This window comes from Paraphaeosphaeria sporulosa, assembly GCF_001642045.1.
Source record: "Paraphaeosphaeria sporulosa strain AP3s5-JAC2a unplaced genomic scaffold CC84scaffold_7, whole genome shotgun sequence".
Taxonomy (NCBI): Eukaryota; Fungi; Ascomycota; class Dothideomycetes; order Pleosporales; family Didymosphaeriaceae; genus Paraphaeosphaeria; species Paraphaeosphaeria sporulosa.
Genome location: NW_017253366.1, coordinates 465,662 through 490,733, shown reverse-complemented (window position 1 = coordinate 490,733; position 25,072 = coordinate 465,662). Strand labels below are relative to the sequence as shown.

General features: G+C 53.1%; 10 protein-coding genes across 10 annotated transcripts; 5 read left to right on the top strand and 5 right to left on the bottom strand.

Annotated features, from left to right (window-relative positions):
- Positions 1-120: 120 nt before the first annotated feature.
- CC84DRAFT_1260703 (glycoside hydrolase) lies at positions 121-1,740 on the bottom strand. Its single transcript, XM_018185004.1, has 2 exons — positions 1,034-1,740; positions 121-977 (listed from the first exon to the last, which is right to left on the bottom strand). The coding sequence occupies exons 1-2, from the start codon at positions 1,577-1,579 to the stop codon at positions 303-305; spliced, it is 1,221 nt and encodes a 406-aa protein (XP_018033937.1). The 5' UTR covers positions 1,580-1,740; the 3' UTR covers positions 121-302.
- Positions 1,741-3,444: 1,704 nt separating this feature from the next.
- Positions 3,445-5,185, top strand: CC84DRAFT_1260702 (MFS general substrate transporter; the record flags this gene model as incomplete). The annotated part of the gene is made up of 5 exons (XM_018185003.1): positions 3,445-3,742; positions 3,795-3,893; positions 3,944-4,461; positions 4,517-4,938; positions 4,990-5,185. 5 exons carry the CDS (start codon positions 3,445-3,447, stop codon positions 5,183-5,185), a joined length of 1,533 nt encoding a protein of 510 aa, XP_018033936.1.
- Positions 5,186-5,217: 32 nt separating this feature from the next.
- On the bottom strand, positions 5,218-5,568 carry CC84DRAFT_859919 (uncharacterized protein). The gene has a single exon (XM_018187652.1). It carries the CDS (start codon positions 5,468-5,470, stop codon positions 5,249-5,251), a length of 222 nt encoding a protein of 73 aa, XP_018033935.1. The 5' UTR covers positions 5,471-5,568; the 3' UTR covers positions 5,218-5,248.
- CC84DRAFT_859913 (uncharacterized protein) lies at positions 5,568-10,088 on the bottom strand. Its single transcript, XM_018187651.1, has 3 exons — positions 9,986-10,088; positions 6,566-9,889; positions 5,568-6,516 (listed from the first exon to the last, which is right to left on the bottom strand). The coding sequence occupies exons 2-3, from the start codon at positions 9,771-9,773 to the stop codon at positions 5,666-5,668; spliced, it is 4,059 nt and encodes a 1,352-aa protein (XP_018033934.1). The 5' UTR covers positions 9,774-9,889; positions 9,986-10,088; the 3' UTR covers positions 5,568-5,665.
- Positions 10,089-13,523: 3,435 nt separating this feature from the next.
- CC84DRAFT_1165792 (TPR repeat protein-like protein) lies at positions 13,524-14,882 on the top strand. Its single transcript, XM_018178798.1, has one exon. It carries the CDS (start codon positions 13,673-13,675, stop codon positions 14,852-14,854), a length of 1,182 nt encoding a protein of 393 aa, XP_018033933.1. The 5' UTR covers positions 13,524-13,672; the 3' UTR covers positions 14,855-14,882.
- Positions 14,883-15,248: 366 nt separating this feature from the next.
- On the top strand, positions 15,249-16,916 carry CC84DRAFT_1260700 (S-adenosyl-L-methionine-dependent methyltransferase; the record flags this gene model as incomplete). The annotated part of the gene is made up of 2 exons (XM_018185002.1): positions 15,249-16,238; positions 16,293-16,916. 2 exons carry the CDS (start codon positions 15,249-15,251, stop codon positions 16,914-16,916), a joined length of 1,614 nt encoding a protein of 537 aa, XP_018033932.1.
- A 1,596-nt stretch (positions 16,917-18,512) lies between these two features.
- On the bottom strand, positions 18,513-19,893 carry CC84DRAFT_859888 (uncharacterized protein). Its single transcript, XM_018187650.1, has one exon. It carries the CDS (start codon positions 19,796-19,798, stop codon positions 18,620-18,622), a length of 1,179 nt encoding a protein of 392 aa, XP_018033931.1. The 5' UTR covers positions 19,799-19,893; the 3' UTR covers positions 18,513-18,619.
- On the bottom strand, positions 19,893-20,447 carry CC84DRAFT_859882 (uncharacterized protein). Its single transcript, XM_018187649.1, has one exon. The coding sequence runs from the start codon at positions 20,282-20,284 to the stop codon at positions 19,988-19,990; it is 297 nt and encodes a 98-aa protein (XP_018033930.1). The 5' UTR covers positions 20,285-20,447; the 3' UTR covers positions 19,893-19,987.
- An 89-nt stretch (positions 20,448-20,536) lies between these two features.
- On the top strand, positions 20,537-22,865 carry CC84DRAFT_1149078 (serine hydroxymethyltransferase-like protein). The gene is made up of 5 exons (XM_018176656.1): positions 20,537-20,816; positions 20,868-20,924; positions 20,981-21,074; positions 21,128-21,265; positions 21,317-22,865. The coding sequence occupies exons 1-5, from the start codon at positions 20,676-20,678 to the stop codon at positions 22,459-22,461; spliced, it is 1,575 nt and encodes a 524-aa protein (XP_018033929.1). The 5' UTR covers positions 20,537-20,675; the 3' UTR covers positions 22,462-22,865.
- A 1,417-nt stretch (positions 22,866-24,282) lies between these two features.
- On the top strand, positions 24,283-24,953 carry CC84DRAFT_1177556 (uncharacterized protein; the record flags this gene model as incomplete). The annotated part of the gene is made up of 3 exons (XM_018180291.1): positions 24,283-24,559; positions 24,618-24,860; positions 24,919-24,953. The coding sequence occupies 3 exons, from the start codon at positions 24,283-24,285 to the stop codon at positions 24,951-24,953; spliced, it is 555 nt and encodes a 184-aa protein (XP_018033928.1).
- Between the last annotated feature and the right edge of the window lie 119 nt (positions 24,954-25,072).

Here is a 25,072-nt window from a genome sequence, read left to right as displayed (position 1 = left end):
TAGTGATATTGGTATTATATGAATGCACCGCCAAATCATGGTGTTAGCTATGAGGGGCTTTTCTACTGTCAATTCTTGGCTGGCACTCCTGTCGGGACTTTGATATGCTGAAGTGACAATGTCCTGCCGCGGTGATTTGATACTGGCAAGTAGGGTATTGAGAATTCGATATCTAGAAAATAGGTGTTCGTCTAAATAACAACAAACGCTATGCAGGAATGCCACGCGCTGATGGAGCGCAGGCCAAGGAAGAAGCAGAATACGACCAAGGACACCTCTGTCCCTCACACGGCATCGCACGCCTAGCACTTGGCCAGTCCGGCAGCCTCGTCAGGGCTCAGAGGGATGACGCCCGCCTCAACCGCGTTCCTGTACCCCCACCTGTAGTCATCCCCAAGCTGCACCTTCCAGCTCCAGAAGAACCACCCGAGCCCCTTCTCGTACGCCTGCACCTGCGCGCCCCACCACTGCTTGTACCAGTCCTTGTTGCCCTGCGGCTCCCACTCAGGCGTCTGCTCGTTGTTGTCGGCGACCGCCAGACTCCACTCGCCCACCACAATCGGGCTGTTGTCGTTGCCACCGAATGTGTCACCGCAGCTCGTCGCGATATAGCTCGGCTTGCTCTGGTCGATGTTGGCCCACTTGAGGTACCGGTGGTCGTCGAACGCGACGTCCGTCTTGCCCTCCAGCACCTGCCGCGGGTTGCCCGCGCCCCAGGACTCGGCCATGAACTGGATGGTGAGCTTCTTGTCGTCGGAAACGCCGAGGTTGGCCTCGGTCTCACGGATCTTGCCGTAGGCGGTTGCGTAGTACTCTGGGATGAGGGAGTCGTGGGTGCGCTGCGGCTCGTTGAGCACTTCGATCATGCCGGTTGTGCGGTAGGCGTCGGTGGTGTGGATGCGCTCGGTCATCTTCTGGAGGAAGGTGTAGGCGCGCTCGTACTGGGACGTTTGGTAGAAGCCGGCTTCTTCGGAGTACTGGTCCATGATCATTAGCATGCCACGAAGTGGGATGTCAGGAGGGCGTGTCTTACCTGGCCAGTGAAGGGCTGATGGATCTCCTGCGAGTACGGCGCACCGTGGAGATCCAAGTTCATGTACATATTGCGAGACGCCGCCCATCCGGCGAGTCGGTCGAGGTACTCAAGCCCGCCCCGCGGGAAGTGCTCGCTCTGGTCGACGAGCTCCTCAACCATCCAGTAGCCCACGGGTACACGGATAGCGTTGATACCGTACTCCTTCATCTTGTCGAGATCCTCCTCGGTTATCCAGGTGTCCCAGTGTTGCTTGAACGCTGCGTCAGCGCCGTCCTGGCCGAGCTTCAGCACGCAGTCGAACTCGGACTTTTGGTCGCCGCAGCCCATGTCGTTCCAGGCTTGGCCCATCATCCATGGCTCGACAATAAAGAGGGACCCGAGGTTGACACCACGGATCTTGTCCGGGTTGAAGCGTTTGGTGATGGAGCGGCCTTGACCGATGGAGAGGCTTCGAGCCTCAGATTTGAAGAAGCCGCGCTCGGCTGGGAGCCAGGCGCTGACTGCGCTGCCAAACGTAAGGAGAGAAAGTATGGAGCCTCTCATCTTGGATACTGGGGTAAAGTACGATTCTATGCGTCAATTGCTGAACGAATGGATATGAAGTAAAGAATGTAAGATGAGCAGAACGTAGAGAAAGAGTTGAAAGAATGTGAATGAATGTGCGAACAGAATGACAAAGAACGAAGCACCGTAGCGTAGATGCGAGAGAAGGTTAATGGACCAGGCGACCGTAAGAGGTCTTATACAAACCAAAGAGTGTACCTAACGGCCAAACTCCCTGCTTACAGGGCTAAGCATCGGAGGGAACAAAAAACACACCAAAGAAACATCGAGCGCCACGGCCCGCGGCATCTCGTGGAGAATTCGACGCCATCTCGCCGCGCACTGCCAATCAAATCGACGAAATCGCCATTGCGGACGGTACTAGGTAGTTGCGACTACGCAGGCGTTCAGTCCTGCGGAGATTGACGGCCAGGGACATGGGTGGGGCGAAGCTTGACTTTCAGTCGGACCTAGCAAACCACCTGCTTTGTTAAGCTCATGATAGGACACGGGATATAGTCCGTAGGCCAGGCGAGCGAAGTACGAGATCTTCTGTGGAGTCCGTGGTTCGTGTTTCATAGAGCGGTAGTTAGCCGGTAGGTGAGTAAGCGCCTATGAAACACTCGCTGGCGGCCCGTGAAGAATAGAACTGTGGGGTATTGCACAAAAGGAAGGAACAAAGACGAGAATAAAGGAGATCATCGCTGTAGATTTGTTCAGATCTACAGCAAGGACGGCGGTCAGTGTCGCGAGGAGGTCCACAAGATCGCAGCGTTGCCGTCCCTGGACTACAGGGGCGCGGCCCCCATCATCTGTCCGCTGCACGCCTGACGAGGCCCAATGAACACACCTAATCACTCAGCCGCATCAAAGCAGGTAGTCGGGATATGTATAGAGGTTTGCTATTGCTAATCTTCAGGATACCTGTCTACGGGATGATCTGCTGATTTGTGGTTCGAAATTGTAGCAATAGCTATCTGAACTGTCGCATTGTAGCTGAGGCGGTCCGCGGAGGGCCGTACGTCATACCGGAACGGGCTTTTGGGACACGGATACGGTCGCAAATCACTAAGCATCAGCAAATACCGAGGACTTCGCATCGTCAATCGTAATCAATGGCTAAGTGTAGGTTGGTAGGAAGGGAAAAGAGCAGGACATGGTCAGGGATGCAACTACCTCTTATTACATAAGCGTGTAGTAGCCGCAGTTCCACTATGCGTTGAACAAGCTTCCCTATACTCATCAAAATGCTTGCGAATCTTAGCAACGTTTCTAGTGTCATATGGAGGCGCCGCTTATAAGGTAACAATGTTGCATATTCACCTCGAACTCACCTGTGCTAGTCTACTGGCCTCCTGCGCGTTGGGAACCTCATTGGCTATTCAGCCTCAGAGAGTGCAGGATGGATCATGGTCTATCTACGTTCCATATTTGATCGTTATATCCAATTTTTCAAATTCCGCAGTCTTTCTTGGCTTGCGCCCCGGGTTGTGTGTCTTCCACGTGGTGTTCCTTATTGCGCCCAGATCCGCGGTATCGAGGAAACGTCAGAAACGTCAAACCAGCATGCGATGTCGCAATCAGGACCAACGCACGCTTTACTCGCGGCCATCATGTCTCCGAACCAATAACACCAGCTCGTCCCCGGATCAAGTCCTATTCTTTAGCGCATGGCACATCGCTTAGAGACGTCATGCCCGTTTTCTGGCGTCCCTCCGAATAATGTGGCAGCAGCTCAACGTGCATCCCTGAGTAGAGATGTGGGTTTCGATCCATAGAAAAGGGTGCGGCCCTGCAGAATGCTTTCCAAAGTACCTCATACATCTGGAGCTTTTAAGTCCCGATCCAGCTCGTGAAAGGAAGAGATGGCATCGCATACGGCCCAGGAAAAAGAGATCGAGGCTATTCAGCTTTCCCTGCCGGTGCACTCTGAGACATCATCGCAGTTCGATGACGCTTATGAAACCTACAAGAAGAACCAGGGTGCTCAGATAGACGCAGCAGAAGCAAAGAGAGTCTTGCGCAAAATCGACGTCCGCATCGTCCCGATTCTGTTCTTCATCTACCTTCTCCAGTACCTCGACAAGAATGGCATCAATTACGCCAGCGCTTATGGATTGAACGAAGGAACAAAGTTGAAAGGACAGGACTTTTCGTGGCTTGGTACGGCACAGACAGTGTCTACTTCATTGGGGGCTCACTTACATTTGTCAAGGTTCCATCTTTTATTTTGGGTACCTTGTAGGGCAGTACCCGTCTGGTTACTTCTTGCAACGCCTACCAATCGCTAAGTTCTTAGGATTCACGACATTGGGTGCGTGACTTCCCACCCATGAAGTCGCAAAGTATATTGACAGTACCCAGGATGGGGCATCATCTTGATGACCACTCCATTATGCCACAACTTCGCCGGCATCGCTTCCAACCGCTTCCTTCTAGGCCTTCTCGAATCCGCCGTAAACCCAGGATTCGTTCTCATCATGAGCATGTGGTACACCAGCGCAGAGCAACCCCTGCGACTGGAAGCCTACTACTGCACCAATGGGATCGCAACCATGTTCGGAGGCCTAATTGGTTACGCTGTAGGCCACATTAAATCAGGTCTTCCAAGGTGGATGTACGTGTTCTTAATCTTTGGCTCATGCAGCATAATCATGGGCATCGTCACGCTGCTCTACCTCCCCGATCTACCAAGCACCGCGAAATTCCTGAAAGAACCCGAACGCGTCATCGCCGTTGAGCGCGTTGCAGGAAACCGCCAAGGCGTAAAGAACAGACATTTCAAGAAGTATCAGGCGTGGCAGACGCTGTATGATCCCAAGACATGGATCCTTTTCGTTATGGCGACCGGGGCACAGATCCCGAATTCAGCCCTCACGAGCGTAAGTGTAGTCTCACACCCTTGTCGCCCATACAGAGGTACTCATGACCCCATAGTTCAGCTCCCTCATCATTAAATCCTTCGGCGTCGACACCCTCGGCACGCAATACCTCCAAATCCCCGGCGGAGCAGTGCAATTCCTCTCCCTCATTACCGGCGGCTACATCTGCACGCGCTTCCCCAACACACGCTGCATAATCATGACAGTCGCTAACCTAATCTGCATCATCGGGGCATCAATGCTCGTCGCGCTCCCATCATCGAGCAAATGGGGCCGCCTCGTAGGCCTCTGGCTGTGCTATTTCCAGGGTCTGGGGTTTAGCATGAGTCTGACGATTGTGAGCTCGAATGTTGCGGGGTATACGAAGAAACAGTTGACCGGTGCCGCGCTGTTCACTGGATACTGTGTTGGGAACATTATTGGGCCGCAAACGTTCAAGGATAGTGAGAAGCCGGGGTACCACAGTGCTTATGTAGCGTAAGTTCCCACTGCGTTTATTGAGAGGAAAACATTGCTAACGTAGCACAGCATGTTGATTGGGTATTCAATTAAGCTGCTCGCAGTATTGGTGCTGTATGCATATATGTGGAGTGTCAATAAGAAGAGGGACAGGGAGTCGGCGTCCGGGATCCATCTGACCGACGAAGAAGAGAAGGCTGCCGTCGAAGCAGGAATGCTGGACGTGACCGAGCTTGACAACAAAGGGTTTAGGTACATTTTGTAATAGGCACGGGACGAGATGACCTCGAACATCGCAACTCAAGACGCGAATGCATACGAATAGATATTATTCCGTATTACCAGCAATGGAGTCCGAAGACAGTGGCTGATGTGGTAAAGGTGACGCAAAAATCCTCCTGTAAATCACAATGAATCCTGAACCACCACTTCCAACCCAGAACCTCCCAAGGGATATAAAGCGAACCTTAAAAAATATTTGGCTGATGTGATGTAGCAAGGAAATATTACACATTTGACACCGTGTGGTGTTATGGATATCTTTGCGCATGAGCGCCTGTGCATCTACGCCGGTGGAACCCTACGAGGACAATGAGTCAAGGAGAATATGACATAGAAAAGCTAGAAAGGAAATGAGAGGCTTTTGGGTTTCGCAAGAATAAAGACAAGCGCAGAGCCCGAACACATGGTCGGCAATAACACGTAGGTCGCGTGTACGTCGTCGAGAAACAGGGAACAAGGCCAACTAGAACCCGCGGAAGGGATCGTTCATGATGTCGTCGTATGCTCCGCCTGCTCGATTCGCTTCGTTCACGCTCCATTGGCTACCCCGTCGCCTGCGATGTCCCGGGCGTGAAGATGACTGGAGAACCCGCAGCGAAGGGTCTTTGCCGAGGCTGTCGTCGATGAACGCCTCCATGCGCATGGTGCCCATGGTGTCAAAGAAAGGTCGGGTTGAGGTGCTGGCTTCGGATGTTCGAGTGCTGGCGACGACGCTGTTGGGGTTGTATACGGAGGATGGCACAGAAGGGGGCTGTCTGCTGCTGTACATGTCGGAGGAGCCCGAGGAGTACAGCGAAGGTACTTGCTGGTGAGAGAAAGTTCTGAACGTTTGAGCTGGGCGAGGTGCGAGGGGTCCTGTAGAGCTTCTCTTCCTGCTGTGGAGAGGGCCGCGAGGGATGGTCGGCGGATCTGCAGACTCTTCCAATGCTTGTTCCGCTCGGAACGTGTTCAATTCTGGCATTGGCTCCATCGATGCCTGGTATCGCTGAGCCACGGGATTGGCCTTCCCTTTCGCGAGGCGCACTGAATCACGCACGTGCGAACGGCGGAGCGTCGCTCCTTGTGGACGGTAGGCCGGTTCTTCATCGGGCGGCGCAAGCGGTGCAGCACCAAGGTCTGGAATCGGAGAGCTCGAGTGCGCCAAGAAAGAAAGGGCTGTCAGCCACATATAATGACGCTCGGGGGTGGTAGTTGTAAACTTGAGTGCGCGGGCCGGAGTGAGGATGAGAATGGATCGGTTGAACAGAGCTTGCGTGCCTGCATTTCGGGGAATCGGTGTGTTGTCGACAACATCGAGTACGGACTGAATGACGACTAGCAAGGTTATCAGTACATGATAACCACCTGAATGAACAGAACTCACGTTTCCGGCCTTTCGTACCCATCAAAGCAGGCCCAGTCGTTGGCTGCTTGTTGCTCCACAGCACTGAGCGCTCATATGGCGAGATCCAAACCCATCGCTTGTGGCGTACTCCGTTGATGGTGGAAACGGCTTCATCGCCTGCCTTAGCAAGATCTGCAGGTGATTCTTGCCCACCGAACGCCTTCCTGCCACGCACGTACTTCCACATCCACTCACCAACCATGGTAGCCGCGATAGCATCCACGACGCTCGCTTGGTAAGCAACACTGCTGCCCACTGAAGCACTTCCCGTAAGTGCTGTCTGTGCAGTTTGAGTGGTAGTCGTCGACAACTGGTTACGGTGACCACGCGCATACCCATAACTACTGCTCACATCACTGGTATAGGAAGGTATCGGTGGAAGAGAGGGACTGAGGGGTACCGTACTAGGAGTTGCCGGCAAAGGAGGGGATCGACTTCGTGGGCGGCCTGATCTCGACACGACTGCCGCTGATCGCACCTTTCGAAGACTGTCCTTGCGCTGGTGCTGCTGCTGCTTCATGCCGTATGGACGACGTCCTGCAAAACTACCACTGTTACGCGGAGTAGGGCTCTGCGAACCCTCACTCTTGCTAAGAACAGGCTTCCGCGAGCTTGAACGTGTGGGGACAGGGAATGGGGGCTTGGTGAGGAAGCCATTTGTGTCAACGCTTCCAATGCTGGGACTGCGCGAGCGCATGTGTGCTGTTGTTCCATTCTGAATCATGGCTGATCGTCGGATGCTAGGCTGTCGAGCAAGTTTGCCAATCCTCGCCGGTTTCTCCATCGAAGCGTGTGAGGAAATTTGAGACCTGGTCGAGTCCTCAGAAGGACGAGCGGGCGAAGGCGAGGGCTCCTTCTCCTCCGGGACTGGGGTAGGTGGGTTGTTGAACACCTTGCCGCTCTTGACATTGCGCGCTGAGAGCATTGGGGGAGGCTGACGCTGCTCATCGGCACTAAGTTCGGCGTCTGAGTCCTCCTCGTCAGAAGATGGCCCGTCAAAGCCTGCGAATAGACTACTTGTTCGAAATGGTCTGCTGATGCTGCTTTCCTTGGTTCGAGTCAACGGACCATTGTCGTTGTTCCCAGGATATCGATCTTCGACCTTGTTCGTAGCTTTCTCCAGCAAGGACATGAGATCTTGACGAGCAGAGGGACCGGCAGTCCTCTCCGGCGCCTGTTTTGCGTCCGTTTTCTGAGCAACAAGGCTTGTAATTGTGCCCTTCTGACCAGGCTCCGGTGTGCCAGGCTTAGACGATATAGCCGAGGGTTGCAGATGAGGGGGCAGCTTTTGAAATCGCCTGTCAACCATGATGGGCTCAGTTTGCATGCCCACGGTGCGCATATTCGATCTCAAGTCAATCGTGGTCTGTGTGGCAACACTAATCGTACCTGGAGGCAGTATCGGCTCCTTGGGCGACGACGGTGTAGACGAAGGTGCGTGGATAGCAATGGATGGTATCAGAATTGGAACTGGCGGAGGCGCGCGCGTCGGTAATATAGGTTTCGATTGCTCTTGAGCAGGTGCTTCAACAGGGCCAGCGGACTCGACATGTTCAATAGGTTCGGTCTGGGTCGCAATCGACACTACTGCAGGTCGGGGTTGGGAAGATAAAGAAGCATCATCGAAAGACGTGTCAACCTTAGGAGTAGCTGGCGGGCTCAAAGGCTGATCACTACCTTGAGTAGACGTGGAGGTCATCAGTCGGGGCATCGGCGGAGCTTGAGAAGTCCCAGCTGAAGGACCAGCTGCGGCAGACACTCGCTTCTTCCTCTGGTTAGCTTCTACTTCAGCTCTAGAAGCAGTGCCTTCATAGAGCTTGAAGGTCAAAGCTGACTCCGAAGTTTCGGGCCTGACAGGGGAAGATGGAGGGGAGGGTTGTACCCCAGTGTCAACATATTGGGGTCTGGGCGCCGGTTCTGGTTCTGGTTCTGGCTCTGGCTCTGGCTCTGGCTCCGACTCTTCTTCCGGTATTTCCATTGACTGCGGTCGTGGAGGAGGGAACACCAAATGAAGTTTCTGTGGCGGAACGGCAGCAGAAGGCTGTGTCGATTCAGACTTCACTGGCTCAGTGTCTGGGAAGACATCTCTGATCGGCAATTCGCTGTCCAGACTCAGACCGAGAATGCGTTTCGCCTTGTCGTCTTGTCGCATGGATTGTCGCGATTCAAGAGCCCGCAATGCTCTCATTTCGTGTTCCGGAAAGTCATCCGAGTCGAGTTCTAGGTCATCGAGATCCTCCTCCTCCTCGTCAAAGACCAATTCGTCCGCCAAACTCATGCCATTGTTACGTCCGTGGCCTTCAGATCCAGTTCCACTCATGAGAGACATTCGATACCCACGTCCAAAGCTTCGGAAGCTGCTGTTGCTCAAGTTCCTAGAGTGACGCGCAATGCGCGTGGATGTCCTTCTGGCAGGAGAAGATCGCACACTTCCAGCCTCGCTTTCTGGACCCACGCCACTATCGCGGGGAAGCCCCTCACCTTCGCTGTCCACGTCATTGTCTTGTCCTTCCTCATGAATAGCAATTTCTTCGAGAAGCATCTTCAAGCGGCTTTCGGAAATGTGAACGCGCCGTTCCAGAGTGCGCTTTTCGCCAGCCCACGCTTCCTTCTCATGCGCCCACATGTCATGAACCCGGGTCGAATCGTCTTCCTGGCTACGCAGCTTCTTCTGTGCCGAATTGAGCTTTTCTTTCAGATCGTCATTCACTTCCTTCAATTTATCTCTCTCACTCGCTATTTCTTCCAGTGCTGATAATGTCGCATCCTCGAGCTGTTGTAGTTGCCCCTTGACTGCTCGGCCCTCCCTCGTACTCGTAGACAACTGGCTCGTAAGCGCATCATTTTCTTTCCGAACTGTGTCAAAAGATGTCTCGAGATCTTCGATAAATTTATGCTTGGAGTCCAATTCGCGTCGCAAAGAAAGGATTTCGGATACGAGAGAGGCGTGCAGTGTCGGCGTAAATCGTCGCGGATCAAGCATAGAGACGCTGTCGCTATTGTCAGGGGCATCGTGGTTGTCATTGGGTTCTGGCGGGAATGGTGCTGGAGACGCTGGCGCCTCGCTGATAGGCGACCCATAGCGGGACGTCCTTCGTGAAAGGGAAGTATACGGTGTGCCAGCCGGCGAAGGTAGAGGTTGGTTGCTTATGTATGCCTCATTATCGGAAAAGTACTCGGTGGCCATCGTGGCAGGGAGGAGACCAATTCGCACGGAAACGATTGTGCAAACGAAGAATTAGGGAAGATTGCTGCCGAGACCACAAGAAAGTGGCACTGATAACTACAACGCCGCATACATTACTATGTTAAAAGTCAGATTGGGTCCCCGATGATGGACGATCAGTCCCAGCTTCCGGCACAGTTGCGCGGTTCTGGATTGCTGTTGAAGACACTCACCACACTTCCGGCGCGTCTTGTGATGACAACAATGTCAGAGTCGCGATCCTCGAGCGCAGTCGTAGAATATGACGGTATGCTAGTGAAGAGAGTTGCCGTTGCCGTTGGGGCGGAACCAAAGACAGTCGAGGTATAGCAAACACGTGGGAAGTTCGTCCAGGTTCGTGAATGTGTCGCGATACTCAAGAGCTAGAGGCGTGATGTCAGCTTGCCGCCCCGTTTGCTATGCTCTGGATGTGATCCGAACAGGAGGGTCGTGGGCTGCCTTACGTGCTAGACAAAGTCGGCATAGATACGAATAGTGATGCCTTCCTTGTGCAATGGAAACTTGTCAGTGCTCGAAGAGTCAAGGATGTAATGTAAAGAATAGAATGCATTGAGGGGCGAACAAAGATGAAGAGAAGCTAGCAGGCATGCATAGTTCTTGACAGCCAGCCCCAGACTCCAGACGCGTTATCAAGGTCGTGCGTGGGTCGTGGGAGGGGGATCAAAGGTGGACGAGAACGGGGTGGGCATGAATGTGATGATCAGCGAGTGCCGGGTTCATGCATCCTTTAGATCCTGGTAAAACGCTATACCGGGCTCTGTCGTGGGGAGACGGGAAAGGCCCAAAGGCCGACACTCTAGAGCGAATAACGTGCTGCTGTACTATTGACCCCATGTTTAATTTGACCAGCACACGGTGCACACGCGTTTATGCACGATCCTTTGGCTTTTGGCTGGTGAGCACGGAGGAAGTGCGCTCCCCTGCATGCAACCGAGCTCGGAAACCCAGGCTAACGGAACCGCTATATTGGGTTAAATAGTTCCACATATTGCCGTTCATTGGTCGATTTTCTAGTCCAACGTACCCGTTCCGCTAGGCCTAACGAATCTCTTGTCGAGCAAAAGGAAATGACAGGGGCAGACGAGCTCGAGCGGCATTGGATGCGTGGGATTATCGTTCGCAGCTTGAGGATGTGATGCTGTGTGATGAGAATCAGTTGGCACATGACTGATGGCTGCCACACGTTCGTACCGCAGCTGAAGCCTGCCACTGTCGACCGATAGGCTTCCAGCCCGCCAGGAGCTACGGCCCTTGAAATGAAGCTCTATCCAACGTTCTACCTTATCGAGTAGGTTTAACGCTACGAAGAACCGCCATTTAGAGAGGAAAGCTAAAGTTTCAGCCTCCCAAGGAGACTTCCATTGGGGTCCTATGCAGCGCGATGATGAGGCTGGACGCTCGTGCCGCAACGCCACTCAGTGCTCAGCTCCTGTTTGCGCCGCATGTTTAGCGTGTCAGTGTCGCCTGAATACACGAGGCCAACCGTCAGCAGCGGAGCCTCTAACATGCGTCGCGGCGCCGCGACATCTGCAGATTGTCAGTCGGACAGCGTCTTCAACGAGGAGAGACCGTGGTTCGGACGCGTCGAGATCCTGGATCATGAGTTTTATGCTATAGCGCCGGTCCGGAAGCATCGGGTGGTGCACTGGCACAGAAGCTGTCACTTGTGCCGTTCTGGATGCGAGCTTGAATTGACTCTACGCCTCATCGGGAGGAACGATCCTCAGCGATCGACCGGAAAACTTGCAATTTCGGGTAACCCATGTGTTGTGACGGAGGGAACACACATGGTACCGTCTTTTACGCGACCACATGCTCACCACAAGTTACGAAGGTATGGTAACAGAATTAGCCTCAACGGCCCGCAATCTCGATGTTAGCACAGTGGAGGCTAAATAGTCTCTGATGTGGTTGCACGATAATTGACGCTCCCGTAGCTTCGGGAGCCAACGCGAGGTGGTGTGCGTAATGAATCGTGCCCGCATTCAAGGCCTACCCCCCAGCAAATTGGATGCACGAGACTTCGTACAGCGCCTACATGTAGCCCTGTCCCGCTGCACAACAACACTCACATTTGGACGCATTCGTCTTAGCAACGCATTTGGCTGCTGCAGCAAACCTCGGCTTGCTGTCGCTGTTTGACTCCGAGACATCCTTACTAATTGCTTGGTGACCGTGAGACTGTGTACTTGTACCAAAGGCACGGTACAGCGGCTACGCGACAGTTTCAGGCCACCCACGCACGTTCTCAACCGAAACCTGGAAGCCAGCACGACAATGAGAAGATGAAAATAAAATTCTTACTTCGTGGACAGTTCCTTATCGATGCGCCCTGCGAGCATCATGATTTGTACCGTGTATGGAAGGATCGTTGCTTGAAGAAGGCCTCTTGAAGAGGCAAGGTAGCTGGTGACTCGTCAAAAATACGGGAGCCCTGGGTAACCTTGATACAGGAATATGTTAAAGACGTTTCCAAAGCGCTCGAACCGCCAGTGTCAAGCAAAAGATGACGGCGAGATAACGCTCGGATTGATCGTTGCGATGGGTTCAACCGCTATTGCTGGGCTGGTACATGAGCTAAACATAAAAACCTGTGTCGTCCTTGTGATGAGTAGCAATATTCGGCCCTTTGAAGTGAGACAGTCACAAAACCCTGATGATCGTACGGTCAGGCACCGACGCACCGGGAGATGTACCGTACGTCTTGAAGCATAAACTGGTTTCCAGCGTCCAGTCCAGTCAGATATTGCAGCGATTGAGCAACTCGTGGATTATCGAGGTAGCGCCGCAAAGCTGTAATTATGACAGGATTTGCTCGTCGCACATAGCACTTAAGGCGACACGCAAGTTTACCGAGTCGGAGGTCACTGTTGAAGGTGTTTCGCGAGGTCCAAGCGAGTTACCGCATTGCTCATCTTGTGGTAAAACATGTTACCAACCCTTTCGACGAAGTGCTGAGTGTCACTGTAGTGGGGCTCTGGGAGATTATCGACCTCGTCGGTGACATCTGGATGCTGATAATGTAGCAGATTTCACTATAACCCCGAAGTTACCCATGGTGTTAGACTGATTACGGGAATACCTTGCTGAATATGGGTGACTGGCAGCGCCTTGTGTGGTACAGAGATACCTGGACCGAGGTTTTGTCGTGTTCCAGCCTTACAAGGATGTCCCCACGACCACGAAGATCGTCGAAGATCATCATCGGCGTTACCGGTGGTCAGGAGTTTGCGATTGTTGCACCGTTGGACCAATCGGTGCGGGTCCATTGATGTACCGTGGCCCGTGGGCAACATTTTTGCTGCCGAAATACACCTATATATGCAATTTGTATTCGTCGTCCTTCGTCCTTGTTTTTCATTGACTCGCAGCGAGTTGTCGGCGACCGGCATTACCCTGTCCGTAATGCATGGGACTTGCGGGTGCTATGCGTGGATACCTTATTTCCTGTGTTATAGGACCCTCCTGGTGGTCCCATTAAGGGGCTTCGTTGCGTGACTGCGCGCGTACGCCCGTCGCATCTCAAGGACCGCCCTGGCAGCCTCCACACAATGGCGCGATGGATGTTGTTGGTGTCCGGCATATGGAAGCTGGGAGGAAGTCGTAATGGCCCACGGGTTCATTGGTCGAGACCCCAGGGCGTCCAACACGCACGTGACCATTATCGATAAGCGAGCCCAAAAAAGTTGGCGACAGAGTGGGGTGAATGACATCGAGCGCAACGAGAAAATATCCCAAGTCTACATTCTATAATCAATCAGGGACAGTGTACGATTACTTAGTATCGTACATCTGCGCGTGCAAGGAACTCAAATATCGGCCTCAACAGCGATATTCAGTACATACCCGATTCACCAAATATGGCGCAGCCGCCTCAAGCAGATGGAGCCCCGCTGCCGTCAGCAGCTATGCCACCGGCAATGGCAGAGATCAAGTCACAAAGTGTAGACGAATTGATCAAGGAGATGAACCGCATGCCTCTTTTCATGACAACGCTCGACGAAACAGACGGCGAAGGCGGCCAAAACGACGCCTTAGAGGCGCTCAAGGCTCTCGCATATGAAGGCACAAAAGCAGAGGTCGCAGAGAATTTCCGACAACAAGGAAATGAATGTGCCCGGGCGAAGCAGTGGACCAATGCGAAAGAGTTCTACGACAAGGCGATAGCCGCGTTGAAAGCGCCCAAGAAAGAGCCAGATCCGAAGGATGGCCCGCCTATCGTTGATGTTACCGATATCGAGATCGACGAAGAGGAGGAGGCGAAGAAGGAAAAGGTCATCGAGGAGGCTTGCTATATAAACCGAGCGCTGTGTAACCTGGAGAAAAAGAATTACCGCTCTTGTATCCAGGATTGTGCAGCAACCCTCCGTCTCAACTCATCCAACGTCAAAGCCTACTATCGCTCTGCCACGGCTTGCTTATCCCTCGACAAGATCCCGGAAGCGGTCGATGCATGCAGCCTTGGCCTCGCAATCGATCCTTCCAATGCCCCGCTCAAAACCCTCCATACAAAGATCTCAGCCCGCGAAACCCATCTCGAATCTATCGAAAAGGCGCGTAGAGAGCGTAAGGCGAAAGTCGCATCCGAGCGTGCAACTCTTTCACTAGCGCTCAAGAGTCGCGGCATCAAGACAAGGAGTACAGAACAGGCCCCAAACCTGGAGGATGCAGAGATAAAACTCGAGGATAAAATGGACCCCAGTTCAATACTGTCCTTTCCAGTCATGTTGTTGTATCCCACACATGCTCAGTCAGACTTTGTCAAAGCATTCGCTGAGTCAGAGACGCTCAATCAGCATCTAGAGTACATCTTCCCGCTCCCATGGGACCAGAAGCAGGAGTTCACGTTGAACGATGTGGAGGCATATATGGAGACGGTCGCGGGTGGACTCATTAAGTTGGGGAAGAAAATGACCCTCGGCAAGGTCCTGGGAAGCGGCAAGTGTGAGATCAAGGATGGGCTTGTTAACATCAGCGTAATCCCTAAGTCGAAGGCGACAGAATGGATAGAGGAGTTCAAGAAGAGGAGGGGAGCGAACTGACCCACCTTTGATCGAATATATAAACTGTATGATGTGACACATGTCACGCCTCTTACTTGTTCGGCTTGTGTGCGCTTACCCTCGGTGCCTTTCCCTTCACCTTCACTAAGGCTCTGCGATAACCATGGCCTCTCACTTTTTTCTATATTAGGTGCACGTGCACTTGCTAGCCATTCCTTAGTAAGTGAGCTTCACCTTTGAAAAAGCTCGAGGTATCGTCGCAAACGGACGGTTGAGCCTTTTCATTTTGTATTTTGTATTTTGTATTTTGTATTTTGTATTTTGTATTTTGGCAAGAGCTCTACCTCACCTGTTTTCAAATCTACACAGCGGCACCTCAGTCAACCACCAACAGGTAAACAACGACTGTTCGTCTGACTCCCCCATTCCCAAGATGATGGATGACGTCGATCGCCACTTAAAGGCGGCGACGATCGCGGCTCTAAACGTCCCATTTGAACACCATATGGAATCTTTCAGCAAGGCGAGAACGGTTGGCGGCGAAAGAGTGCGACCGAATGACAGCGTGGAACTGAGAGATGGCAGTTTTCTGCGTATTATGTTCATCACCAAAGACGACGACGGGGCAAAGGTTCTGCACGGGTATCGCTTGCTACGAAATGATGAAGTTGACAAGAGATTCTCGGAGGAACGAGGTCATTACCTGATGTCTCTTCTACCTTGCGACGACCGAAACGAGCTGTGCGTTATTGTGAGGACGACCACAGATACGGATGCTATTGATAGCTTCCTAGTCAGCGAACCTCTGAGAAACGTTGCCTGCAAACGCCACATCGTTATCACTAATACTCTATGGTATCATGGCAAGACTAACCACTCCCCACAAGACCACGAACACGACGCAATTTTATTCTGTCGCTACAAATATATTGAGAAGGCTGACCTGAAAAGGCGCAAGATCTCCGAGTTCAAGTTGCGTCGGGTGTCTAGGGCCGAGAGTGACGTTGACAACGGGATAGCTCCATTCTGGCTGCTGCATGAGCATCGCTTGGGTCAAGACCGCTTGAGGCGCTCGAATGAACAATACTCATACGCCGATGTATGTGCCGGTGCTGGGGGTACCAGTCGAGCGGCCATACTTGCGGGTCTGACGCCACAATTTCTACTGGACATCGATACAAACGCCTGCACAACCCTGAGACTCAATTTCGGATCTGAAGTCGTTTTGCAAATGGATGTGCGTGAATTCTCACAGCTCAAGGAGAGCGGCAACGTCGTCGACGTAGTGCATTTCTCATTTGTATGCAAAGGACATTCTGCGGCCAATCGCCACACAAACCCAGAAAGAGATGCTGCACACATCGCACTCGGGTACATTCTCTCAGACATCCTCAAGATGTGTAGGCCTAGAATCGTCACAATGGTATTATGAGTAGATTACGCTTAGCATGTCAAACTGGAGTTAATATGTGCATAGGAACAAGTGCCAGGAGTGGAGAACCGCTCAGATGACGGTCAGCACCTCCGAGCCTACATCCAAGCGTTAACAGAGAACGGTTACGATTGCAGTTGGCGAATTGTCAATTTCCAAGAACATGGCCTTGCCCAGGCAAGAAAACGCATAATCATACTAGCTGCCTGTCCCGGACAAAGAATACCCTCGTGGCCTCGCCCAACCAATGGCATCGGTCCGCAATTGCTCAAGCCTGTCACAATCAAGGACGCTCTTCTTCTTGTTCCGAATATCGAGGATCTTCCGGGTCATATGCTGCAGCATACACGGAAACCTCACGCCGAACATACCGATGCACGAAAGCCACTCCCGAGCTGCATCACTACTAGTGGCGGAAAGTCTGACGTCCACCCTTACGAGAAACGCAGCTTCAACATGGCAGAACTGGCGGCCCTTAATGGGTTCCCTGCCTGGCATCGTTTCCCAGACAACCTAGGCGTCACAGGATTGCGTGAACTTATCGGCAACGCTGTGCCTGCGCTTTCTTTCAAGGCTTTCTTTGACAAGGTTTTTGAAGCTCTAAAGGAGACCGATGAGGACAATTATGAGTATGAGCATACAGAGGATCGAGATTACGTGGTGGACTAGGATGGGACGCTCTGCATGAATTGAGTGGCGAACTCGTTCCATCCAACTCGCTGTCTGGCTCCAACAGAAGCAGATATTTGCAGGCTGCTTACTTGCAACATACCCACCTGGATATCCCCAACAAATCGAATTGTCGAAGTCGCGTTGTTCGCATTCGAAGATATATTGAGCGAAAGGTCCCCCTCTTGACTCTCGCACTCTTGAGGATATTTACTGCACGTCAAGACGCTGTGTACGAATGAGCATCGGCTTGTGCCGCAATCGGGGCCTTTCGAAACTCCCCGATAGAGGTACCATTTCCACATCAGAATGATTGGATATTTGAGAGAGTGTCTGACGTAAAATGCTTTTCGGCGATGTGATAATGTAGAAATACAGTGGAAGTTAGCACAATAGACTCGTCAGTCCATCAGCCTCGACAATTCCATCATTTCATACGTCAGCTCTCGTCCCATCTACCGTATCCCCGCCCTTCCTCTAGTCTTACCCTTCCACAACCTCCGCCTTCTACCAACTCCGTCCATTCTCCTTCCCAACCCCACAATTCTCATTTCATACCGGCTAAACCCCCCTTCCTCTCACCCCCCCCCCCCGGGCAGTCCCCAGCATCCCGGATTCAGGAACAATCACCGCGCCGCTGCGCCGCCCGAGTCTTCCGGCTTGTTCGCCAGAACCTCGCTAGACCGTACGTCTACGATAAGCGTGCGGCGATGCCTACGTGCGTTCCCTCCGCGGGATGACGTGTTCTTAGACGCAATCCTGCGGCACAGTTCGCACAAATCCTCCGCAAACGCGCTGCGGACACGGGCGGTACATTAGCTCTCGTACAATGTGCTTTCGAAATCGACAAGACTGCCCGTGGAACGGGACAATCATTTACATAGAACGGGCTGGGTTGTCTGATATGATCAGCCACACACCCGCAATGTACTCACGCTGCAGCTTTTCACGCGCTAATGCAAGGTACGCTCACACCCCAGCCCACCCCTGCCCGCGTCTTCACGCAGCCAATTTACCCACCCGCTGCACAGTGACTGCGCGTACATGCGAAACAGCCACATCTAACATTGCACAACGTGCAGACAGACATTTGATACGGCACGGAAAAATCTACCAAGTGGATCGAAGACCTAAGTTTTTTTGGTAGCTAGATGCACATGCACCGGTCGAGCCGAACTCCCAGTCGAGGGAAATGCTAGCCAGACAATAATCGACCGCCAGCCTGCCGAACCGGGTTTTCCATCCTTGAAGATGGGCCTGAGAGCCATGTCACCGTGAAAGTTTTGAGAAACGCGAGGAGAGAGTAGAGCTGGTGGCTCCATGTCTCTGCCCATCGCTGATAATTACAGGAGGAAAAGCTGGGTATAATTGGAATGCTTTTGGGATGAACAAGATACAGAACAAACATGGGTTTATCGATTCCCAATGAATCCAGACGGACAGTGTTTATCAGGGAAGCAAAGTACCATGTCTCTTGTTGAGACGTCATTGAGCCTCGCAACAAAGGGAGATGTTTTGAACAAAGTAGTATACTGGAACCGACAATGGGATGTGTGTGTGCGAGTAGCAGTTGGTCAGAGGAAAAGAAATTCGAACAGCGCCGTTCCGCAGGTCTTCTGCGGGCCCTTCCTCAGGTCTGTCCCGGGCTAGGAGTGGTTGTGACTTCTGAGGACAAGCCCCGCAGCCTCGAAATGATAAGTATCCTATTTCTCAGGAAGATAGAGCTTCTTCTTCCGGGTCATCTTCTCTTTCAACTCTTTCCAGATATAACTCTCGATCTTGCGGTTGTGATAGTACCAGCCAGTGCCTGTGTCAGAGATAACCTCGTCAGCCTTGACCTGCATCAGGTATTCCACGAATTTGGTATCGTTGCGAGCCAAAGAACGACGTCCGGTGAAGAGCACGTTGAGCTTGCGAAGTTTGGCTTGACGTAGGGTTCGAAGTACGTCAAGCAGATGCTCATCGTGAAGATATCGGCGTGATTCGTGGGTGAGCTCTGGTGTTGTGCTGGGCAAAGCATCGCTCAGGAACAGGGTGATGTCTCGTAGGTAGACCAAGTTTTCTGAACCGATCATCTTGAGAAATTGGCGTACGTCTTTGTAGCCAATCTCCTTGGGGAGTGGCTCCCAGAAAGGACCACGGGTCTTGTGATTGCGGTCGAATCGAAATTTATTCTCTCCGTAGAGGATGCTACATCCCTCATTATGCACCAACTTGCAAGTACTCAGGAACTGGCTCGACCGACTCATGTTTTCCGCATCTGGGAACATAATCTTCTCCTCCGTAACGAAGAGATGCCGATACACTTTGTTCCGTAACTCTGCGGGCAGGTCGGCGAACCCAAGAGGCTTCTTCCCACCATCCGAAGGCTGCGAGTCCACTCCCGATCCAGCGCGAATCTTCTTCATCGCGAGACCGGGGCGCATATCATACGCCGTGTCCGGCACCAGCAGACTCCGGTCCAGCTTCACCACTAGCGGGCCGTGGAAACCAAGAGGGACGTTGAACTGGAGCTCAATGGGCGGTAGCTTCGACTTCTTCTGGAACGGGTCTTCATCCTCGGAGCGCTCATCGGGCTCGTCGTTGCGGATCACGTCATCAAGGGGTGGAGGTTCTGGGGATGGCGACCGCTTACGCTTGCGCTTCTGGGTAGGCTTGATATGTCCATCCTCGTCTTCCGAAGGTGTCTCGATAGGCTCTTCGTACTCGTCCTCAATGACCTTGGAGTCGACGTAGCCATCTGTCGGTTTGGCTTTGCCCGCGCTGCGGCGTATGGGGCGGCCAGTCTTTTTGGAGTATTGGGTCGTAAAGTTGGAGCTTCCGAGCTTGGGGCTGCTATCTCGATCGATGTCGGGGCTCAGGGACGAGCTGTCGGATGCCATGATGGGTCTGATGATACTCGCGGGTATTTCTTCTTGTCAGTGGCAAAGGCGCCGTTCATTGAGCGGCCGTGCGGTACTTGTTAAGGTGGAGAGGTGGAGCGGCGAGCGAGGCAGGCGGGGCTCGCTTTGAAAGTAGCTGGAGGTTAGAGAGCGCGCGCGTTTTCGCAGGCAGGCGCGTTGACAATCGCATCAAGTCGCGTGAGGGCAGGTGCGATTGTAAACAGCCTTGGCATTCATGAGACAGCACTGTGGGCGGGGTGAAGGAAAGAACTGGGTTGAAGCGGAGAACAAATATTTGATATTACTGCTCCAAAGTATGTGCTGGACGCACCTCGATGTGGAGATTACCGAAAGACACAGCACAAACAAAGGTCCAAGCGGAGACACTTCGCATTGATGTCTCCTCTTCGACAATTGATGCGATTGATGCGCCGTGATGCGGTCGGTCGAGGGCGGACAACGCAGGACAGAACTAAGACCAATCATAAAGTTTCCTTGTCTCCTTCAGGTGGTTGGAGCCCGGAGCATCTCAGCAGCACCCGCGTCGACTGGCTTGCGCCAGCCGAGCGAGGATGGAGCTGTCTCAAAGGCGTTGAATCATCTTGGTTTTAGTTCATGGAGAGCAGACGGAAGCCAGACGCGCGAGGTTAAAAAATGCGCTTCGGGGGCCGGGCCGATTTGGTTCCGACGGGCAATAGCAGCAGAAAGCGGGAAAGGTGAGAGGCTGGTGCGGGGGCGCCAACAGCTCGGCATCGGCTGCATCGAATAGGAATCGATTCACTGTCGCCGCGGGATACTGACGGGATTCTCTGGCTTACGGCGTTGATCATTTCTCGGGAAACAGCATCGTGCTTCTTCCACCACATACTTCCTCACAATGGCGACGCTGAGGACCGTTTGCCGGGCGCCTCTGAGGCAGCTTTGCCCCCGCTCGACGTTCGCAATTGCTACAAACCATCCCAGACTGCTACCGCGCCAGTGGCGGGGATATGCTTCGTCGGCGGAGGCCCAGCACAAGGTCAGTTGTATGACGACTGCGCGTGATTCCAATATACTGATATACGTCCAGCTCTTGTCTCAGAGCCTCGAAGACATCGACCCGACCGTCTACAAGATCATTGAGAATGTACGCCGCCCGCCGCAGCTTGCGCTTGCACCAGACTTACCAGCCGGGAATCACAGGAGAAGAACCGCCAGAAGCACTTCATCAACCTCATTCCCTCCGAGAACTTCACCTCGCAGGCAGTTCTCGATGCGCTCGGCAGTGTGATGCAGAGTGAGCACATCCCGCGACATCACGCCACAACCGACCTCTGACGCACATAACAGACAAATACTCCGAGGGCTACCCCGGTGCGCGATACTACGGAGGCAACGAGTGGATCGATGAGGCAGAGCGACTCTGTCAGCAAAGAGCGCTCCAGGCCTTCGGCCTGAATGAAGCAGAATGGGGCGTCAACGTGCAGCGTGAGTCAACCCATGCTGCAGTTGCGGTTGCGCAGCTAACGTATCTTCAAGCCCTTTCTGGTTCCCCAGCAAACCTCTACGCTTATTCCGCCATCCTCAACACCCATGATCGCATCCTCAGTCTCGACTTGCCCCACGGCGGCCACCTGTCGCACGGTTACCAAACACCCACAAAGAAGATCTCAGCAGTATCCAAATACTACGAGACGCTGCCGTACCGGCTAAATGAGAAGACTGGCTTCATTGACTATGAACAGATGGACTTCCTAGCGAACCTCTACCGCCCGAAGGTCATTGTTGCGGGAACATCCGCCTATAGCCGTTTGATCGAGTACGAGCGGGTCCGGAAGATTGCAGATAGCGTCAACGCCTATGTCCTGTCCGACATGGCACACATTTCGGGTCTCGTCGCCGCTGGCGTTATTCCTTCGCCTTTCCCTCATTCCGACATTGTTACCACAACCACCCACAAGTCCTTGCGCGGTCCCCGTGGCGCCATGATCTTCTACCGCAAGGGTGTCAGGCGGGTGGACAAGAAGGGCGTCGAGGAGAAGTATGACTTGGAAGGCCCGATTAACATGTCGGTGTTCCCGGGACATCAGGGTGGTCCTCACAACCACACCATCACAGCGTTGGCCGTTGCTTTGGCCCAAGCGCAGACCAAGGAGTTCAAAGACTACCAGCAGACAGTACTAGACAACGCAAAGGCTTTTGCAGAGCGACTAGGTAACTCCAAGGAAGAAGGAGGTCTTGGTTACAAGATCGTCAGTGGTGGCACTGACAATCATCTCGTCCTCATTGACTTGAAGGATAAGGGCGTGGACGGTGCTCGCGTTGAGCGCATCCTCGAGCTTGTTGGCGTCGCTAGCAACAAAAACACTGTTCCAGGTGACAAGTCCGCCATGAAGCCTGGCGGTCTGCGCATGGGTACGCCCGCGATGACCACGCGGGGTTTCCAGGGCGAGGACTTCAAGCGCGTTGCCGATGTTGTGCACCGCGCCGTCGGCATCACACAGAAGCTCGACAAGGAGGCTAAGGCCAAGGCCGAAAAGGACGGCAGGAAAGCGCCCGGCAGCGTTGCCGCTTTCAAGGAGTACGTGGGTGAGGGCGAGGATATTACTGATATTGTCTCGCTGCGCAAGGAGGTCGAGGACTGGGTTGGCACGTTCAGCCTTCCCTGGGTGAAACACCCTTAGACGAAAAGCGTAGACACTGTCGGCTTTATGCATCATGGCGTTATGTTAGGGGATTGTACACAGCAATTCAATAATCCTTTTATTCACTGTTGGAAGTACTGCCATGTCTCCAACAAGAATGCTTAGTTCATGGTGGGTGGGTTTTTGCTCTTGCCTTGAGGGAAGCCGCCTTTCCTCGCCGTGCGCTCTTGCCCCGTTGGTCTGCACCTTCCACAGGGGCCGACGATAAGAACGGGAATCCTCCTAAGACCCTACTGTGGACATCTACGCGGACTTGTTACATTGCAAGCTTACAATCGTACAATGGTGTGGGTTCATACAGAATGGGGCATGCGCCTACATCCCCACTTTTTGTCCCAGCTACTGTGTTCTTCGCCATACTGTTCGGCAACCTCCACGATACTCACGACACCATTTTTGATTATCACCTAACATATTATCCCAAGCTCACGAAAGCGCACTCATTTTCCGACACTCGCGCATGCGTCCTGCAATGACAGGCCTGAGCGAGGTCCACCATTTCCCCCCTTGAAAGGCCATTTAGACAATCCATGATCATTAATGCAACCCGCCGAGAAAGCCCTACACCCTACACCGACATTGCAGTTCATTTCACGAAAGTGTTTGCATGCCTTCGCGGTAGGCTTCCTCAAGTAACGTCCAGCTGGATTTGTATGGCGAGTATCATTTGTGCCAGGCGGACAGATTAGTCTTTGCTAGTCCATCCCAATGGATAACATGGACTGTCTCATTAGTGACCGCATGGCGGGCTGCACAGAGCCTCACTTATGTCATAGACCGAGTTCGGCCCCTTGTCCTACGATGATTCAGCGTTCATAATGATACTTCGTATATTGCGAACTCCGAGCGTAAGCAGACGACTTGTTCCGTATGGTCGCGCAATCACAGCGGTCAATACAACAGCACCTTACAACCTTCGCCGCCAAAGGTTGGACTATCCTGAAGAGTGTCTTATAGCGCGAGCTATATACGCATGGTGCTGGTCACGTTCGCACTATTTCCAGCTCTACGCGAATTGTAAGGTTGAGCTAAGGTGTGGCTTTCCGCCCACAAGAAGAACGTTACGCTATTGTATGCAGCCTCTATACAAGGGTCGTACTTTGCACTCAATATCACTCGCGCCCGTCAGCAAGCCCCATACGTTCATGGTCGCTGTTCTTGCGGCTCTCTCTCGCACAAGACGTTGCGTTGAGGCTCAGCACAAGGCCTTCCGTCAGCAACCCGTACATGCTACACAGATGATGACCTTCGCAAGATCGCCATTCCTTGCGAAGAGCAGCCGCTGATCCTGTCCTTCGCCCACAGTATATCGACTATCGAAATTTCCTAAAATGAGTAGAATATGTCTGCAGGGATCTAAGCGAACCCCAAACAACTGAGCTATCGTTTCGTAAAGATGGTCGGACCCTGTGCACGCGACTATCAGTTCGCTGATCGTGGCATCTTGCGCGATGACGATGCAACGTGGACCTCGGATGAGGCTGGTGATGGGCATGCCGACCGTGCCGTTGTGGAACGTTAGGGGGGCAACGACCCATGGGTACGGGTTTTGCGGCTGCGCTGCATTCGTAAGGTCGAGGCGTTAGCCTCGGTGGGTAAGGCAATATGAGGAGTGGCAGGGCTATGATGTTTGCCCCTCATCTACCACATGGGACGCCTGGCTTGCATATAAAGATCCTCTCGTCTTGATTTCTTCCCAACATCACACCAAGCCCTCTTGCCAAACAGCCTCCCGACTATACTTACAACCTCTTCCACACCCGCTTCAAGATTCAAAATACGTACAAAAGACTGAGCAAGATGAAGTCCGTCGCAGCTTTCTCCACACTTCTCGCCTACGCAGCGGCCCAGACTACATACTTTGGCGTCATCTCCTCCCGCAGCGCCTCTCCCATCCATCTCTTGCCCCTACAAGCAAACGGCGGGAAGTTCTTCCTCGGTGGCACCGCCTCAGGATACTGCCCCTCTGAAGCCATCGGCGACGAGACCTGCGCACATTACCCAGGGAACTCTACCACCTTCGCAGGCGGCGATGTTTCGCTCAGCCTAGGCGTCGTTGTTCCTGGCGGCCAGCAAGGTAAGTTCTATATCCATCTTCTATGAACAATTTGGAAACGGCAACTAATCGGAAACAGTCTACGTCGCCCCCGACGGCACTCTGAGCTACACCCAGGCGCATTCCGCATTCGTTCCCGAAGGGAGCGTGCGCACGGGCTGGAACAAAACGGAGCGCAACGACGGAAGCAACCTGGGGAGTCTCTCCTTTGAGGGCGGGCTCGTGGCATGCCCTAGGAACGAGACCCAGCCGTGGCAGGTGTATGGGCAGATTGAGAATTTCACCGCACCTGAGGGATGCCTCGGCTTTGGTGCCGTTACTTGTAAGTGATATTGTTTGCGGTTAGACAAGACAGAGAGAAAGTGACTAATGCTGTGTAGATACCGCTTCGGACGCCGCGGCATGGCAGTATTAGGTGGAGTGGGAGAAGGGGAAGAGAAGAGAAGGAGGACGGTAGAGTGAATTACGGCCGTGAGAATATATAATGATAATGTCAAAATACAACATCTACTGATCTGTACCATTCCTTGCCAT